This window comes from Leptonychotes weddellii, chromosome 13 (genome assembly GCF_054177405.1).
Source record: "Leptonychotes weddellii isolate Sample4059 chromosome 13, ASM5417740v2, whole genome shotgun sequence".
Lineage (NCBI taxonomy): Eukaryota > Metazoa > Chordata > Mammalia > Carnivora > Phocidae > Leptonychotes > Leptonychotes weddellii.
In genome coordinates, this window is record NC_138381.1 from 73,825,211 (window position 1) to 73,841,826 (window position 16,616).

At 38.1% G+C, this 16,616-nt stretch overlaps 1 protein-coding gene across 10 annotated transcripts in view; it reads left to right on the forward strand.

Moving 5' to 3' along the window:
• ATXN2 (ataxin 2) overlaps positions 1-16,616 on the forward strand; it is a 117,407-nt gene that overhangs the window by 55,221 nt on the left and 45,570 nt on the right. For all 10 annotated transcript variants that reach the window (XM_031030652.2, XM_081802227.1, XM_031030645.2 and 7 more), the window contains exons 6-9: positions 10,797-10,921; positions 12,344-12,435; positions 13,139-13,336; positions 14,793-14,971. In XM_031030652.2, coding sequence (XP_030886512.2) covers positions 10,797-10,921; positions 12,344-12,435; positions 13,139-13,336; positions 14,793-14,971 — 594 coding nt within the window. The remainder of the gene's footprint in view (positions 1-10,796; positions 10,922-12,343; positions 12,436-13,138; positions 13,337-14,792; positions 14,972-16,616) is intronic.

Here is a 16,616-nt window from a genome sequence, read left to right on the forward strand (position 1 = left end):
TGATCCTGGAGTCCCGGGATCGAGTCCCACGTCGGGCTCCCTGCTCGGCAGGGAGTCTGCTTCTCCCTCTGACCCTCCCCCCTCTCATGTGCTCTCTCTCATTCTCTCTCTCTCAAATAAAATAAAATCTTTAAAAAAAAAAACAAACTGTAATTACCACTCATTTTCAGGAAACTCACGAAAGCAGTTACTCCTAGCCAAATCTAACAACGGCTTTCGTACAACATGACATATTCAGAGTATATTTTTCTTACAGAAGATTGCTTCTACTAATATCCTTTTAAAGTATAAAAAAACAAAGTCCCAAGTGTTAACTTTAAAAATAAGGCCCAAATGATGCTTATATAAGTGAGAAAAGTCAGAAGCCTAAGTAAGGGAGTTAAGTATAAAAGCATACCTACATACAGGCTGTTTGAAATTCTTTTAAAATAATTAATTTGCCTTAGGTATTGTGTATGTTGGAAATGCATGCATTTTTGGATTTATATCTATGTATACAGCATATTCGTCTGTGAAGAATAGTATCGAATCAGCTTTTCCTGAGTTCACTTTGAAACCTAAGATTAAAAGATACCATACCTTAGAGATTAATTTATTTCATTTTTGTGCTAACCAGGGTAAAAACAACCTCCTTTCTGCTTGTGGGTCACGAAACTCATTTTCCTTGTTTAGTGCCCAAGAGGCAAAGGTAGGATTAATTGGTTTTTCTCTGAAAAAATGACATCCTTTTCTATTAAGGTAGGAAATTTTTAAAAAAGATTTTACCTATCTATCTATCTATCTTTATTTATTTATTTATTTATTTATTTATTTATTTATTTATTTCTGAGAGAGAGAGAGAGCAGAAGTGGGAGAGGTGGAGGGAGAGAGAATCCCAAGCAGACTGCAGTGTGGAGCCCAATGCAGGCTCATTGCGGGGCTCAATCCCATGACCCTGAGATCATAACCTGAGCCGAAACCAAGAGTCGGTCACCCAACCGACTTTGCCACTCAGGTGTCTGCAGGAAATTATTTTTAAATTACTTAAAATTTTGTATGAAATTTAGGAATGCAGGTGATTGGCTTTTTGTTGTGTTGGTCTGTCCTATCTTGTACAGTAATGTTAGGTGTCAGGTGACTGCTGCTCACCAGTGTGTTCTGCTTTATGTTAACCTCTCCAGATACCGGAAAGTCACAGTTTTGCCACTTTGGGCTTTTATTTTATTTACACAAAAGACTTCTTCTCTTCTCTTCTCTTTCTTTCTTTTTTCTTTTCAGAGGGAGAATGGGAGATGGGGGAGGGCAGAGGGAAAGGGAGAGAGAGAATCTCCAGCAGTTTGCGCTGACTGCGGAGCCCGGTGTTGGGCTCAGTCTCAAGACCCTGAGATCCTGACCTGAGCTGAAACCAAGAGTTGGAGGCTTAACCAACTGAAGCACACAGGCGCCCCCTACACAAAAGACTTTTAAAGACAGGTGTTTGGTTGAGAATTTCAGCTGCTGGAACAAGAAGAGATTACAAGCAGGATGACTCTGTCACTTGTTTTGGGGGGGGGTACAGGCACTGCAGAAATAGATCCTGGTTTCCTGTCCTACCCTTCCGTCTTTGAAGTAGGAGGAGCTATGTTTTGTTTTTAATAATTTATACTAGCTCTTCCCAATTCATTCTCTCCCCAAAATTTTCGAGGTAAAGGAAAAACCTTGGGACTGACTTTTTATGGATCTAACTTCAAAAACTTGAATTTTGTGGTTATATAATATCATCTCCATGGTGTATCAAATAACTACTTGCAGCATTTTAAATATTAGGTAGTTCTGCTTGATATGCCCAGAATTAAAATTAGAAAGTACTTACGGTCTGGGTGCCTGGGTGGCTCAGTTGGTTGAGCGTCTGCCTTAGGCTTGGGTTATGATCTTGTGTCGGGGCATCAGGCTCCCCACTCGGCAGGGAGCCTGCTTCTCCCTCTCCCTCTACCCCTGCGTCCTGCTTGTGCCCTCTCTCTATCTCTCGTGCTCTATTTCAAATAAATAATCTTAAAAAAAAATACAGTCACTCAGTATGTACAGTATCTACTGCTGCATTGTTTCGTAGGCAAGTGCTGTTGTGTGGTATATTTTATAACTGTAACTTCTTGGTATTTAGAACAGAAGGGTATGAACCTTTGGAATGCATTCAAGTTTCCCATAGTTTTGTGGCTGATACCTTCAAATGTTTTTGCAGTGGTAAATTTTATAATTCTTGGGTTGGTCATTTGGAGCGAGCAGAACACTGTTCCTTTGGAAACTTGAGTCTCCTAAACTCTTCTTCTTCATTTCCATCTTATTTTAGCAGTCTACTTTCATGACTTTGTCATCATTTATAACTGCTTCTCTTCCATGATGCCTTCCAAGATCTCTGACCATAGCCAACTTAACCTTTACTCTTCTACTCACTTTCCTCCTGTCTCTTACAGGACTCTCTGACCGTTCCCTGGCCTTCTGGTTTTTTGTTTTTGTTTTTTAATATTTTATTTATTTATTTGACCGAGAGAGGGAACACAAGCAAGAGGAGTGGGAAAGGGAGAAGTAGGCTTCCCGCAGAGCAGGGAGCCCGATGCGGGCCTCGATCCCAGGACCCTGAGATCATGACCCGAGCCGAAGGCAGACGCTTAACGACTGAGCCACCCAGGCGCCCCTGGCCTTCTGTTTTTTAAAATGAAAAAATGGGGTCATTTATTTGATCCTCCTCTGGTCTTCCGTACTTTTAAACTCTGTCTACTCCTGTAGCCAGGCTACTGGATGTGGCTGGGGAAATCCCATTGTGGTGCTGTTTAGTTAGGAATATAGGGTAGTCTCGTCTCTAGTTCTTGCTGGAGCTTCAGGAGAGTTCAGTAGACCTTCTTTACCTCTTGCTGCAACCTTTGTGACTACTCTCTCTGGTCCCTTGCTCCGTCACCTCATTTCCTTTATTTACCACGGATGCTCTTTTTTTTATATTTTTTAAATTTTTTTAAAGATTTTATTTATTTGACAGAGAGAGAGAGCAGGAACACAAGCAGGGGGAGTGGGAGAGGGAGAAGCAGACTTCCCACTGAGCAGGGAGCCTGATGTGGGGCTCGATCCCAGGACCCTGGGCTCATGACCTGAGCTGAAGGCAGACGCTTAACAACTGAGCCACCCAGGTGCCCCTACCGCAGAATGCTCTTTTCTTCCTGCTTTTTAGAACATAAGGCAGAGTCCTTAACCTGGATCCATTGATTCCCAAATGGTTCATGGAGAGGATTCAGGGCATTGATGAACTTGGATGGGAAATAATTTTATATCTTTATTAACCTTTGATTGAAATTTAGCATTTTGGGGCCCCTGGCTGGCTCAATCAGTGGAACATGCTTACTCTTGATCTCGGGGTCCTAAGTTCAAGCCCCACTTTGGGTGTAGAGATTACTTTAAAAAAAAAAAGGAATTTAGCATTTCTTTCCATTAACAAACCATTAGTATTAGCAGTATCTGTGACTTTAGCACCTCTAGAACTCAGTTAATTTCATATCACTTGTATAGATACGGATATCTTGAGATATTAAGGGGCGATTGGACACTCATCTCTCTGGGGCTTGTCACTGCTGCCATTTTTACCATTTTTTTTTGTTGCACAAATTAACTATGAACTAATGGAGTCATAGCTGTCCTACCATGTTCCTTTTCTTACATATGATACAGGACACAGATCTGAATTGTTATCCTTATGTGAATGAAAAACGATGATTTAAAATCTTATTTCCAGGAGAAATCATTGATTAAAAATTAACTTCGGACATTGAGGAAGGAGAACCAGTACTTAAGGACCATAATCTGTGCTAAGGGGTTTAGTCCAGGTGGGGATGCGATTTACACTGTAGCTTTTATTTTTTTCTAGTGGATCAATAAAATTGTTATGTATTTAAAAAAAAATTTTTTTACTTACAGTCATTATCTGGGTGCCTGGGTGGCTCAGTCAGTTAAGTGTCTGTCTTTGGCTCAGGTCATGATCCGGTCCTGGGATCAAGCCTTGCATGTGACTCCCTGCTTGTGAGGAGCCTGCTTCTCCCTCTCCTTCCTGTTCGTGCTCTCTCGCTCTCTCGCTCTCTCTCTCTCTCAAATAAGTAAAATCTTAAAAAAAAAAATAAAAATTAGTCATTAAATTTGCTGTTAGATTCTATAGAGTAATGCATTTATTATAAAGAAGTATGTATATTACTGTGGCACTGATTTTTTTTTTTTTAAGATTTTATTTATTTATTTGACAGACCGCTAGAGAGTAAACACAAGCAGGGGGAGTGGGAGAGGGAGAAGCAGACTCCCCGCCAAGCAGGGAGGCTCAATCCCAGGACCCTGGGATCATGACCCGAGCCAAAGGCAGATGATTAACGACTGAGCCACCCAGGCGCCCTGGTTTTTGAGATTTTGATAACTGCATTTCCTTATAATTGGTCTCCTTTGATTTCCTATGTATTTTATGCATTTAAATCCCCCCTATGCTTAGGGGGTCCATGGATAAAAGAAGAAAGGTTAAGAATCTGTAATCTAGATAGAGACTCCCTGTGCCCCATCTCCCTGCATTTCTCTCTTTATTATTTTATTATTATTATTTTTTTTTTTAAGTAAGCTCTGCGCCCACTGTGGGGCTTGAACGAACTCATAACCCCGAAATCAAGAATCTCATGCACCCCCCAATCCCCGCATTTCTCTTATTCCTTTTTATGCCTCCACTTATCCCTTTGTTTTTATTGTTCCTATCCACACACCTTGGCCCTTAATGGCAGCAGTGTTCATTATCCCCATCTTGTTTTTTTTTTCTTTTCTAGCCATAGTTTGCAGAAATACATGTAGACAAAAACTTTACTTTATAAAAAACCTTATCTTATAAAACATAACTAACACCTTAACCTGTAGTATGTGTAATTTTTGTATAATATATTATTGTTACTTGAAGATTTAGCATTTTCAGGGAACACTTCAGTTGATTGTTGTGTGTGTGTGTGTTTAAATTGAATTCCAGTATGGTTAACATACAGTGTTATATTAGATTCAGGTGTACAATATAGTGATTCAACAATTTCATACATTACTCAGTGCTCATCACGATATGTATACTCAATCCCCTTCACCTTTCACCCATCCCCTCACCTGCTTCCCCTCTGGTAACCATCTGTCTGTTCTCTAGAGTTAAGAGTCTGTTTTTTGGTTTGTATGTGTCTTCCTTTTTTTACCCCCTTTGTTATTTGTTTTGTTTCTTAAATTCTATGTTTGAGTGAAACCATATGGTATTTGACTTATTCCACTTAGCATTATACTCTCTAGATCCATCCATGTCATTGCAAATGGCAAGATTTCATTCTTTTTTTGGCTGAAAAATATTCCATTGTACATATATATCGCATCTTCTTTTTTTTTTTTTTTTAAAGATTTGATTTATTTATTTCACAGAGACACAGTGAGAGAGGGAACACAAGCAGGGGGAGTGGGAGAGGGAGAAGCAGGCCTCCCACTAAGCAGGGAGCCCGATGTGGGGCTCGATCCCAGGACCCTGGGATCATGACCTGAGCTGAAGGCAGGCACTTAACAACTGAGGCACCCAGGTGCCCCTATATCGCATCTTCTTTATCCATTCATGAATCAGTAGACATGTGGGCTGCTTCCATAATATGGCTATTGTAAATAATGCTGGAATAAATATAAAAGTGCATATGTCTTTTTGAATTAGTGTTTTCATATTCTTTGGGTAAATATCCGGTAGTGGAATTACTGGATTGTATGATAATTCTGGTTTTAACTTTTTGGGGAACCTCCATACTGTTTTCTATGGTGGCTGCACTGGTTTATGTTCCCACCAACAGTGCATGAGGGTAAAAAAAAAAAAAAAAAATTTAAAAAATGGGGTGGAGTCCCTAGCTGGCTCAGATAATAGAACATGCGACTTTTGATTTCAGGGTTGTGAGTTCGAGCCCCACATTGGGTGTAGAGATTACTTAAAAAAACAAACGAAACAAAACCCAAACGGTACACAAGGGTTCTTCTTTCTCCACATCCTTGCCAACACTTGTTTCCTATGGTTTTGATTTTAGCCATCCTGACAGGTATGAAATGATATCTCGTTGTGGTTTTGATTTGCATTTCCCTGATGATGAGTGATGTTGAGCATCTTTTCATGTGTCTGTTGGTCATCTGTATGTCTTCTTTGGAGAAATGTCAGTTCATGTTTTCTGCCCATTTTATAATTGGATTGGCTTTTTTTTGGTGTTGTGTAAGTTCTTATTATTTTGGTTACTAATCCTTTATCAGATATGTCATTTGCAAATGTCTTCTCCCATTCAGTAGGTTGTCTTTTAGTTTTGTTGATTGTTTCCTTTGCTGTACAGAAGCTTTATTTTGTTTTTTGTTTTGTTTTTAAAGATTTTATTTATTCATTTGACAGAGAGAGATACAGCGAAAGAGGGAACACAAGCAGGGGGAGTGGCAGAGGGAGAAGCAGGCTTCCTGCCAAGCAGGGAGCCTGAAATGGGGCTGGATCCCAGGACCCTGGGATCATGACCTGAGCCGAAGGCAGTCGCATAATGACTGAGCCATCCAGGTGCCCCTGGAAGCTTTATTTTGATGTAGTCCCAATAGCTTATTTTTGCTTTTGTTTCTCTTACCTCAGGAGACGGATCTAGAAGAATGTTCCTGCAGCCAGTGTCAGGAATTACTACTGCCTGTGCTCTCTTTTAGGATTTTTAGGTTTCAGGTCTCATATTTAGGTCTTTACTCCATTTTGAGTTTATTTTTATGTATGGTGTAAGAAAGAGGTCCAGTTTCATTCCCCATTTTGTTTGTTTATGCTATTCTTTAATATTCTTTTTTTAAAAAGACTTTTTTATTTTAGAGAGAGAAAGGGAGCATGAGCTGGAGGGGCAGAGGGAGAAAGAGAGAATCTCAAACAGACTCCATGCTGAGTGCAGAGACCCATGCAGGGCTCGATCTCACGACCCAGAGATCACGACCTGAGCGGAAACCAAGAGTCGGACGCTCAACCAACTGCGCCACCCAGGGGCCTTGAGAAAATATTTTTTAAAGTTTTTGAAAAAAAGTCACAGAATTCTTAATTCATCAAAACAGAACAATAACAATGAAATAAGCTTTAAAAAAATTTTATCTAGAATTTCAGTGTTTGAGAAGAATGAGATGTATGGGGCGCCTGGGTGGCTCAGTTGTTAAGCGTCTGCCTCCAGCTCAGGTCATGGTCCCAGGGTCCTGAGATTGAGCCCCGCATCGGGCTCCCTGCTCTTCGGGGAGCCTCCTTCTCCCTCTCCCTCTGCCCCCTGTGCTTGCTCTCTCTTTCACTCTCTCTCGAATAAAGAAATAAAATCTTTTTAAAAAGTGGGAGAAAAAGGAGATTTAATTGGTAGAGGAAACGGGCAGCTGAGGATTCTGGTGAAAACTTTTTCTGGAAGCACATTTGAGGGTTTCTGATGTTAAGTCAGAGACTGATTTTTTGTTTTTAAAATTAGAAAAATTTTTTTGATAATTTTTAAATTTCATCAAATATTTCATTTTGTGGCTTTAATAGATTTAAATTTATATTTATTAATTTATAGTGTGTCACTAGCATTTTATTTTACCACTATTCCGATCCTTTAAAAAGTTCTCAGACAACGTTGAGTGATTTTTCAGAGTTGTAGATGAGCATAACTGAGAGGTAAGAGGAAAAGCTGAGGAGCAGAACATATATCCTGTTTGCTGGGTGTGGGGCATTGGGATACCCAAAAGAGACGTGGTGCTTTGGTTGAGACACTTCTTTCTGATTACCACTAGGAGGCACCACTGACCCAGGGTGACTAAACCTTTGCCTAGAATCAGAAGAGGTTTTGAGAGCTGCTGTGGGGGTGGTATAGAGGGGTTTGCAGATGTGTGGGCAGGGGGATACTTGTGTATTCTTTTCCCCTCTAGTCTAGAGATTTTGGTAAACTGAATGTTTATAAGGCAGGGAATGAAGCACCTGAAGAATTTAAATCTTTATTATCTTTGATAATTCTTATTGTTTTTTTCTTTCTATACCTGTTATTCCTTCAGAAACAGGTAACATTTTTCTAACAGCCTTTTTGTATTCTTGCATCTTGCTTTTATTATGCTTTTGTTTCTTGCCATGGAGGATAATGAAAAATTAATATACTCTCACATGGCATTGGAACAATCTGCATACAAATTCCCACAATTGCAATTAGATTATAGCCAGTTGATTTTCCAAACTTTGCAGAAATCCTGGCTATAGGTTGTACTATTTAAATCCAGCATTGTTTTTTTTTTTTTCAAAAATTCATACATGGGGTTTTCAGAATTTACAGTATTAGGTGTTGGTAATAGTGTAGAATGAAATATCCAGGTCTTGCTTCCTTCTAGCTAATAATAATACAGTGTTGACCTGAAATACAGTATTTATGACCAGGGTTTTTCCCCGGCTTCCTGACTGTATAACCTCATTTTTGTGCTCACTTTCTACTTCTCTTTTTTTTTTTAACATCTTTCTCTAAACTCTTCATTCATCTTTAAAAAGGGACTTTCTTTGGAGGAGGTTTTAAAATTAAGGAATATCATCCTTAAGAGAAACACACCTTTTGTGTTTTCTCCGCCCCCTCCCCATTACTGCCTCGAAAGAAAGCTATCATGCTAAGTAACAACATATGAGTAGTTAATTCCTTTTACAATATTGGTATTGTAAACAAATTTATGATAAAAATGTAGTAGTGAAAAAAACAGGTTACTTAATAATGTCCTGTTAATAGAGCCTAAATTGTGATCAGCAGGGTAAAACTTGGTTCAGTGAAGTGTTAGATGCTTGCTTTTCCACATTGACTTCCATTCAGGGATCTTTTTTGATTTTATTCAGAATAATACTGATAAAAATTTATTTATCAATTTGAGTACAGCTTGGTTCAGTCCCTGTCTTTCCTAAATACTTTGGCACACACATGCACACACATGTACACACACATGTTATAGTGGGAAAAAGTCCATTTATGTGGTTGTGTAAAAATATCTCTTGCTTTGAGCTTTAATTTCTTAGATAAAGAGTATCATCTTTAATGCTGGGTTTCCATGTAAGTAAATATTTTATTCACTGAAGTGGTAGATGCTTCTCAAAAAACTAAGGCGATTACAACATGAATAGGATCAGCAGTATAAATTAATAATTGTATTGCTCTTTGTAGAAGGTGACATGACTGGTTTGGAATTTTCCTGTAGTCTAGTTTTCTGGGAAAATAGGGAATTTCAGCATCCTAATGTTAAGTTGTTATTGATGTTTTCTTGAAGCATTTCACGTTCTTGAAAATAAACATAGCAAAACTAATTTTTATCAAGAATTTGTACAACTATAAGGTGATAGAGAGTATTGCTTGACTTAGGTGAATTTCACATAAAGCCAAGTGTTTAGGGCCGTTAGTGGCTTCCAGCTGAATGTGGCATTATGAAGACAACAGCAGTCTATTAGAACCTCTTAGAGAGCTTTTTCAGAGTACAGTAATCTTCCAGTGTATGCTCCATTCTACCTGCACCTGAGGCCTGCTGTTCTTGGGGATCCCCCTTGGTACGCTCTTAGCTCTTAAAATTGCTAGCAGTGGGAGCCGTGCTGCTGGTAGAGCGAGTGGCTGAGCCCACAGGTGCAGTTATGCTTTTATTTCCTGGATTGCATGTACACACACCCATCCACTGCTAGTTTAGGATGAGAGGAGGTAAGAGCTAGTTAGGTTTGTAGTGCCAAGCTGGCTTAAATGTGCTGGCTTGGATTTCTTATTTTGGTTATCACCTTGCCCCCTAGGGAGCCAGTGACTGTTATAGAAGTTGTACCAAATAAAAAATCTCTCTGGAATTGTCTCTATTAAAAGAGACACAGTTGTTGATTCTTCTTTACTCCTGCTCTTTGGTGGCAGCTTATAGTATGGGTGAGGGCACAGTGACTGGGAGCTAGTATCCTTTGACAGAGCCAGATCAGCAGAAGTATTATTCCCTAGCCCTGTGCTAGGTGATACCTTGTGGGCCCAGCCATTTAAATGCAAGCCTGTATCTCCAAAGCATTTTCTAATACTGTCATTGCCCAAGTAGACCTTTACTTGCCTGGTCCTAACACCCAACTAGAGAAAAATTTTCTTTGCTGGATAGCAGCTCTGAGATATTTCCCGTCAGCTGAACATGGTGATGCTCTCACAAGCTACCTGCTCCTCAGTAACATTAGAGAGGAGAGGACACAGTAAGTGAGAAAGTGAGGGTGGGAAGTCCTGATAGACAGGCCTGCCTCCTGAACCTTTTGGGGACGATGACACTGTAGCGCCTGAACTTTGTAACAGAGTGGCTATAGGGAAAAATGGATTCTGTGAAGGGTTTGCTCACTTAGAATGGCTTCAGTTACTAATGGCAAGACCCCTGAATATAGACATGGATTTGGAAAGTTAAAATGCATATGTTTGGATATAGGAGTTCTGAGCTTTTATTTAATTAATGGATCCATTAAACAAAAAGCATCCTATTTTAGATGGGTTGGTAGAGATTTTCTGGATCGCTTCTGAAATACAAAGTAATTATTTTTAATATAATTTAATGACCTGGTGAATGCATTAAAACATTTCATGTGGCTTAAAATTATATGGGAAGAACTGAAAGTTTTTGGAAGATTATTGTATTAGAAGCATTATACATCTGAAAGCATACCATTAATGAATGTTACACTTTCTATATCATAATTATTTTTAGCATATCTCTGTTGATAATTTGTGTGTATTACTGTTGCCCATTGTCTGACTATGTGATCTTTCAGCTAAGTCCATCCTTTGCAGATGCTTTTACTGATTCTGCTATCAGTGCTAAAGTGAATGGTGAACACAAAGAGAAGGACCTGGAGCCCTGGGATGCAGGTGAACTCACTACCAGTGAGGAACTGGAGGCTTTGGAAAATGATGTAGTAAGTAAAGTCTTTTGCTTAGTATCAGACTGTGGTCATGTGATGTGGTGTGACATCTTATTATTTGGTTTTAATTTAAGTATGTTGTCATCATTGTAGTAGATACATTTAAAGCAGCAGTCTTATTGTCTAAATAGAGATCTCCCCCCAGGCAGTAAATACAGACAAATGTTTCTTTGGGATGCTTATGAATGATTTCCATGTTTTTAAATAAACCATAATAAGCAACTTAAAATTTAAGTTGGGAAGCATGGGAAACTGGAAATACTGGCATGTTTTGCTTTGAATGCTTTACAGAATAAGGCAGCCTAAGGAAATTAGCGTCTTAATTGTCTCTTGACGTTACCTAGAGGTACCACTCCTGGGCTTCTTGTCTGAGGAAGAGGTTCTCACTATTAAGATACATAGTTAAGTTGCATTAGAAATAAAGCAGTAAGTAGATTTCTTGGTCTTAAAATTAAGATCATTCCCCACAGAAATCTGCTATTTCTAAAAGCTTTTTAGTGTATATTATTTTTACTTTTCCCATAACACATCATCTCTAAATCAAATGCTTAGTAGTAAGGACTATCATTAGGATTCTATAAATTATGGTTGTAAGGTAGATAGAAAGTAAAATCTCTTACCAAAAATGAGCGTTTAGGTAGCAACATTTGAATTGGATGAAGAATCTTCCATTGAATATTGTGGAGAAGTCTTTATAACAAATCTGTTTTTAATGTTTAAGTCCAGCTTTAACACTGGAAATACATAGGCAACACATCATTATTCATTTTCAGACTTCAAAGAATCCGATATAACCTAATGTGGAGGTTCTCAGGTCTCTGCACCACATCACCTATGTAGGATACGAAGCAGGTACTCCTTTTTTACTGATAGTGAGGTGGATAAACCGTTAAGTTGCCAGAGAGCATTCTGGCAATATTTATAAAAGTTTAAAACACACCTACAGTTGGACTCACCTCTGAGAATTTATTATTGTCCTGGTATATCCATAGGACATGCAAATAATGATGCGTAAGGATGTTTTCTGCAACATTATCTCTGATAGTGAAAAATTGGAAACAACCTGTTCATCAGTAGGGCATGGGTTAAATAGATTTATTGTACCTCCATTCAACTGAAACACTGTATTTCCACTAAAAAGAATGGCATTCTGATATGGAAAGATATTCAAGACTTATTAAAAGACCAAGCAAGTTACATAACAAGAAGATCCTATTTGAATTAAAAAGGAGATTGCTCTAACTGATCATGTTCTTAATGACTACATAGAGCACATCTGGAATTATGCCCAAGAAGTTAATAGTGGTTAACTATTGTGGCAAGATGATAGACATTGTTAATGTAAGATATTGATTGTACTTGAATTAAAGAAGACGAATACTTTGTCATTTTGAAAAATAAACTATTTTCTTCTAGTCTAATGGATGGGATCCCAATGATATGTTTCGATATAATGAAGAAAATTATGGTGTAGTGTCTACATACGATAGCAGTTTATCTTCATATACGTAAGTTTAAAAAATTGGCTTTTATTTTACTACATTTGTCTTTGATTTTCATCAACTTATATTAGGATGTTGAATAAATTTTTCTGTTGGATTTTTTAAAAATTTATTTTACTTTTTTTTAAGAGAGAGGAAGGGGCGGGGCCAGATTGAGAGGGAGAGAGGGAATCTTAAGCGGGCTCCATGCCCAGTGTGGAGCGTGACACGGTGCTTGATCTCACAACCCTGAGATCATGACCTGAACTAAAATCAGGAGTTGGATGCTTAACTGACTGAGCCACCCAGGCGCCCCCTGTCAGATGTTAAGTTAAACAGTTACATGAAAGAATTGATCCTGTTACTACTTAAGCTGATAGATTCTCATTAAAACAGGAAATAAATGTAGTTTAGTTCACCTGTATTCTAATGTTGTGCTCTAGATAAATTTTGTTTTTGTTTTAAGTTGCAAAAACTCTTAAGTTTGCAAGTGTAGATGTTATGGTTTGAGAAAGTCCATTTAACCAGCTTTGGAAATGTTACATTCCTCTAGGGAAAAGTGAAACAAAAAAATTTCTAATTTTGATTTATACATGAGCAGATCACTGTAACTCTTTTATATTTTTATCAGTCTTTCAAACTCTAAACTCTTTTAATAGTTGATTGGGACAGAGATATATAAACTGTGACTTTAAAATACTCACTTTGCTTTTTTTTCCCCTCATGTCAGGGTACCCTTAGAAAGGGATAACTCAGAAGAATTTTTAAAACGAGAAGCAAGGGCAAACCAGTTAGCAGAAGAAATTGAATCAAGTGCCCAGTACAAAGCCCGGGTGGCCCTGGAAAATGATGATAGGAGTGAAGAAGAAAAATACACAGCCGTTCAGAGAAATTCCAGTGAACGTGAGGGCCACAGCATAAACACTAGGTATTTAAAGGAAATCATGATGCAGTATTTTGGATACACAACTCAAGGTCTGTGTGAGAAGGTGTATTATTATTATTATATTTCATCTTCCTTTAATGTAGCTTAGGTAGAGAATGCAAGTGGAATTGGTTTAAGATTCTTTTAGAGAAAAGATTAGAGTAATTTTGGAAAATATTTTTTGAGCATCAGCTCTGTGAAGCCAAGTGTTGGAAGTACAGTGATGAGCAAGCCAAGGTGTGGAAGAGCTATTTAAAGAAAAGTGATCAGATGGGGGGATGGTGCACAGAACATAATAGCAGTTCACTAGGATTTGCTAGATCAGAGGTGTGTCCAGAGTGAGAAAGAACGAGCATGTAACCAGTGGGGTCAGAGAAAATCTCACAGAGGTGACATTTTGTGATAGGATAGTAGCACTGTCTGCTGCCCAAAGAGAAGTAAGAGAGAAGCATTCCTTGCATGATGAAAAGAAATGTGAAAGAACCTGGCCAACCGGGGGTGAGGCTGGTTGTTTCATATGTCTGGAATACAGGGTGATGTTGAGGGTGCAGTGGTGGTAGCTGGTGAAAGGAACTGAGGTAGTGAAGGGTTTGTGTCCTGTTAAAGAGCACCCTGTAGGCAGGGGAAGGTGTGAACGAACTCTGGGACATTTGAGAATTGGCTGAAACATGGAGACCAGTTAGTGTATTGAAATTGTTCAAGTGTGAGAACTTGGTAACTATCTAGGCCAGGGCTTGTGAGAGAAAGGTTAGAAAAGCCATGGGTGAGCCTGAGGTTTATTTGATAACTAAATTGATTGCTATTTGTACTGGTAATGGAGATAGAAAACAGCAAATTTGAGGGGAGATAAGAGTGAGCCCTTTGTTAAATTTATTGCATTTGAGGGGCTCGCCGGTCTTTGATTCATTTATTCATAAACATGTTGAGAAACATCTACTACATACCTGGTAGGGTAAGATATAAATTCTTTCTTAAAGACGCAGCCTATAGTCTGATGATTTGAATTAAAGTGTTCAGTGGGAGATGTTGAGACTGTGGGACTGGCAGTGTGGATTTAGGATTTGTCAGCATTGCTGATACTGAATGAAAAAACCAATGAATAGCCACAAAGAGAAGAAATCCAAGAGAAAACAAAGTAGAGAAAGCTAAGGACAAAGAAAGTTTTAGGAAGTCAGACCATATTTGATAGACTCAGCCATTTAGAGGTAAAGTAGGATGCGAATGAACACAAATCTGTTCAACTTTTTGCTTAGGAGGAGAATCTGAGAGAAAGGAAAGGCCAGAGGCTAGACCTCAGGGTAACATGGAAGAATTAGGGATATTTGGGAGTGAGACATTTTGTTTTAGTGTTTAACCTTTTTATAACAAGCATTCACTTCTGCCTCAATTACTTTTAGATTTGTTTCATTGGCCTGGTATCTGTTAGGATAAAATGATTTAGAGGCTCTCTCATTTTCAGGGAAAATAAATATATTCCTCCTGGACAAAGAAATAGAGAAGTCATATCCTGGGGAAGTGGGAGACAGAATTCACCGCGTATGGGCCAGCCTGGATCGGGCTCCATGCCATCAAGATCCACCTCTCACACTTCAGATTTCAACCCGAATTCTGGTTCAGACCAAAGAGTAGTTAATGGAGGCAAGTATTTTGACCAAATTTGTCAATGTCCTCGATCAAATATATAGTTGTCTGAATATTTAAGTTTAACATAATTGGTAAGAGCATGCACACCTTCAGTGATTTCTGTGGAGTAGTTTTTACTTCAAAATTATTTAAAATTTGCCTTTGTGGATATCAAATTAGTAAAATTAGTATAAGTCATTGGCATATACAGTATTTAGTGTGATGAAATACTCACGTATTAAGATAAAGTGCTAAATTTGGCCAAAAAATACTCCACATATAAAGAAATTGGAAACTTTGGGTAGGTTCTCAATTTTAAAAACACTGGATGATAAAACTACTTAAACATAGTTAATATGGAAAATCCTAGTCTGTGTGAAACACTCAGTGGTTAATACAGATTAATTTTCATTAACTGTGTGCACATTTATATTCTGCTTACTTCAAGAAAGGATTTGAGGTAACTTGCTATACTAGACATGACCAAGAGTCATGTGAAGAAGATAAGGGAGAAATGTGCTTAAAAAACAATAGAAACAACTCTTAGTTGAAGGGTGGATATTGCAGTTTAGCATAAGTACGGTGAAAGAGACTTGCATCTTTAGTAGGAAGATATTTTTCTGCTTTACCTCTAAATCTAAGATTGACTATACCTCATAGGTCACGGATCTTTCATGTGAGTCAGGGATACTGGACAGCAGTACTATAGGCAATATGGAAATAGCAGTACTGTGTTCCTAACCTAGGGAACAAAGTGGACATTCAGTTTAAGATATTTAGGTTGAGAAAGTTAGAAAAGGAGAGAACATTAAGTTTCCAATTTCAGTTGTTTCTGTTGAGTCTTTCTCCAGAATTCCTCTCCAAATAAACACTCTTGAGTATTTTCTGTACTTAGTATTGGGGGTGACATTTCTTTGCTCACTGAGTAAAGAATTTTAGTTCATGAACAGAATTTTCAAGTAAAAAACCTGAAGGGGGCTAGGAAATGTATGATACTCAAGTGTGTGGAACCCTATGGAGAGGAGACCTGGACTGTTTCCTAAGATTAAGGTAAGTGATATGTAATGTTACACATTAGCTGTATCTTGATCTGTGCATATCCTTCAGTGTCCTTTTATTTGGTGATGACTGCTCTCTAGTTGCATAGTTTATTAAGCAGTCACTTAAATAAGTGTTTAACTGCATGAATTACTTAGCAGGTCCCCCCTCTTTTTCTAATTTGATAACATAAAAATGTTTTTTGAAAAGGCAATGAATATTAACCTTTGTCACTCCTGTGACTCTAAAAAATAGAAGTAATGTTTTATTTCTACTAAATGGACTTGCTTAATCAGATTTCAAACTAAATTTTAACCTTCAAGTACAAACTAGATGAAAATCACAGATGGTTATATAAAAACCAGCATTTTTAATGGGATATAATAGCTGCTGCTTATTTTCATGTTTCAAAAGCTAAAACTAATATAGCAAGTAATCTTATTCCTGAGTTTTGTGATTTATTGTGTAAAATTACTTAGTTTATGTTATATTCCTTTTAATAATTGATTATTGAGAAACAGTAACAGAAGCAGGATTAATAGGCAAAGTCTTAACTGTCTTCTTCAATAGTATGTGTAGATCCTAATTAACCCTTTGGGAACGTGTGTTCATTCAAACAGAC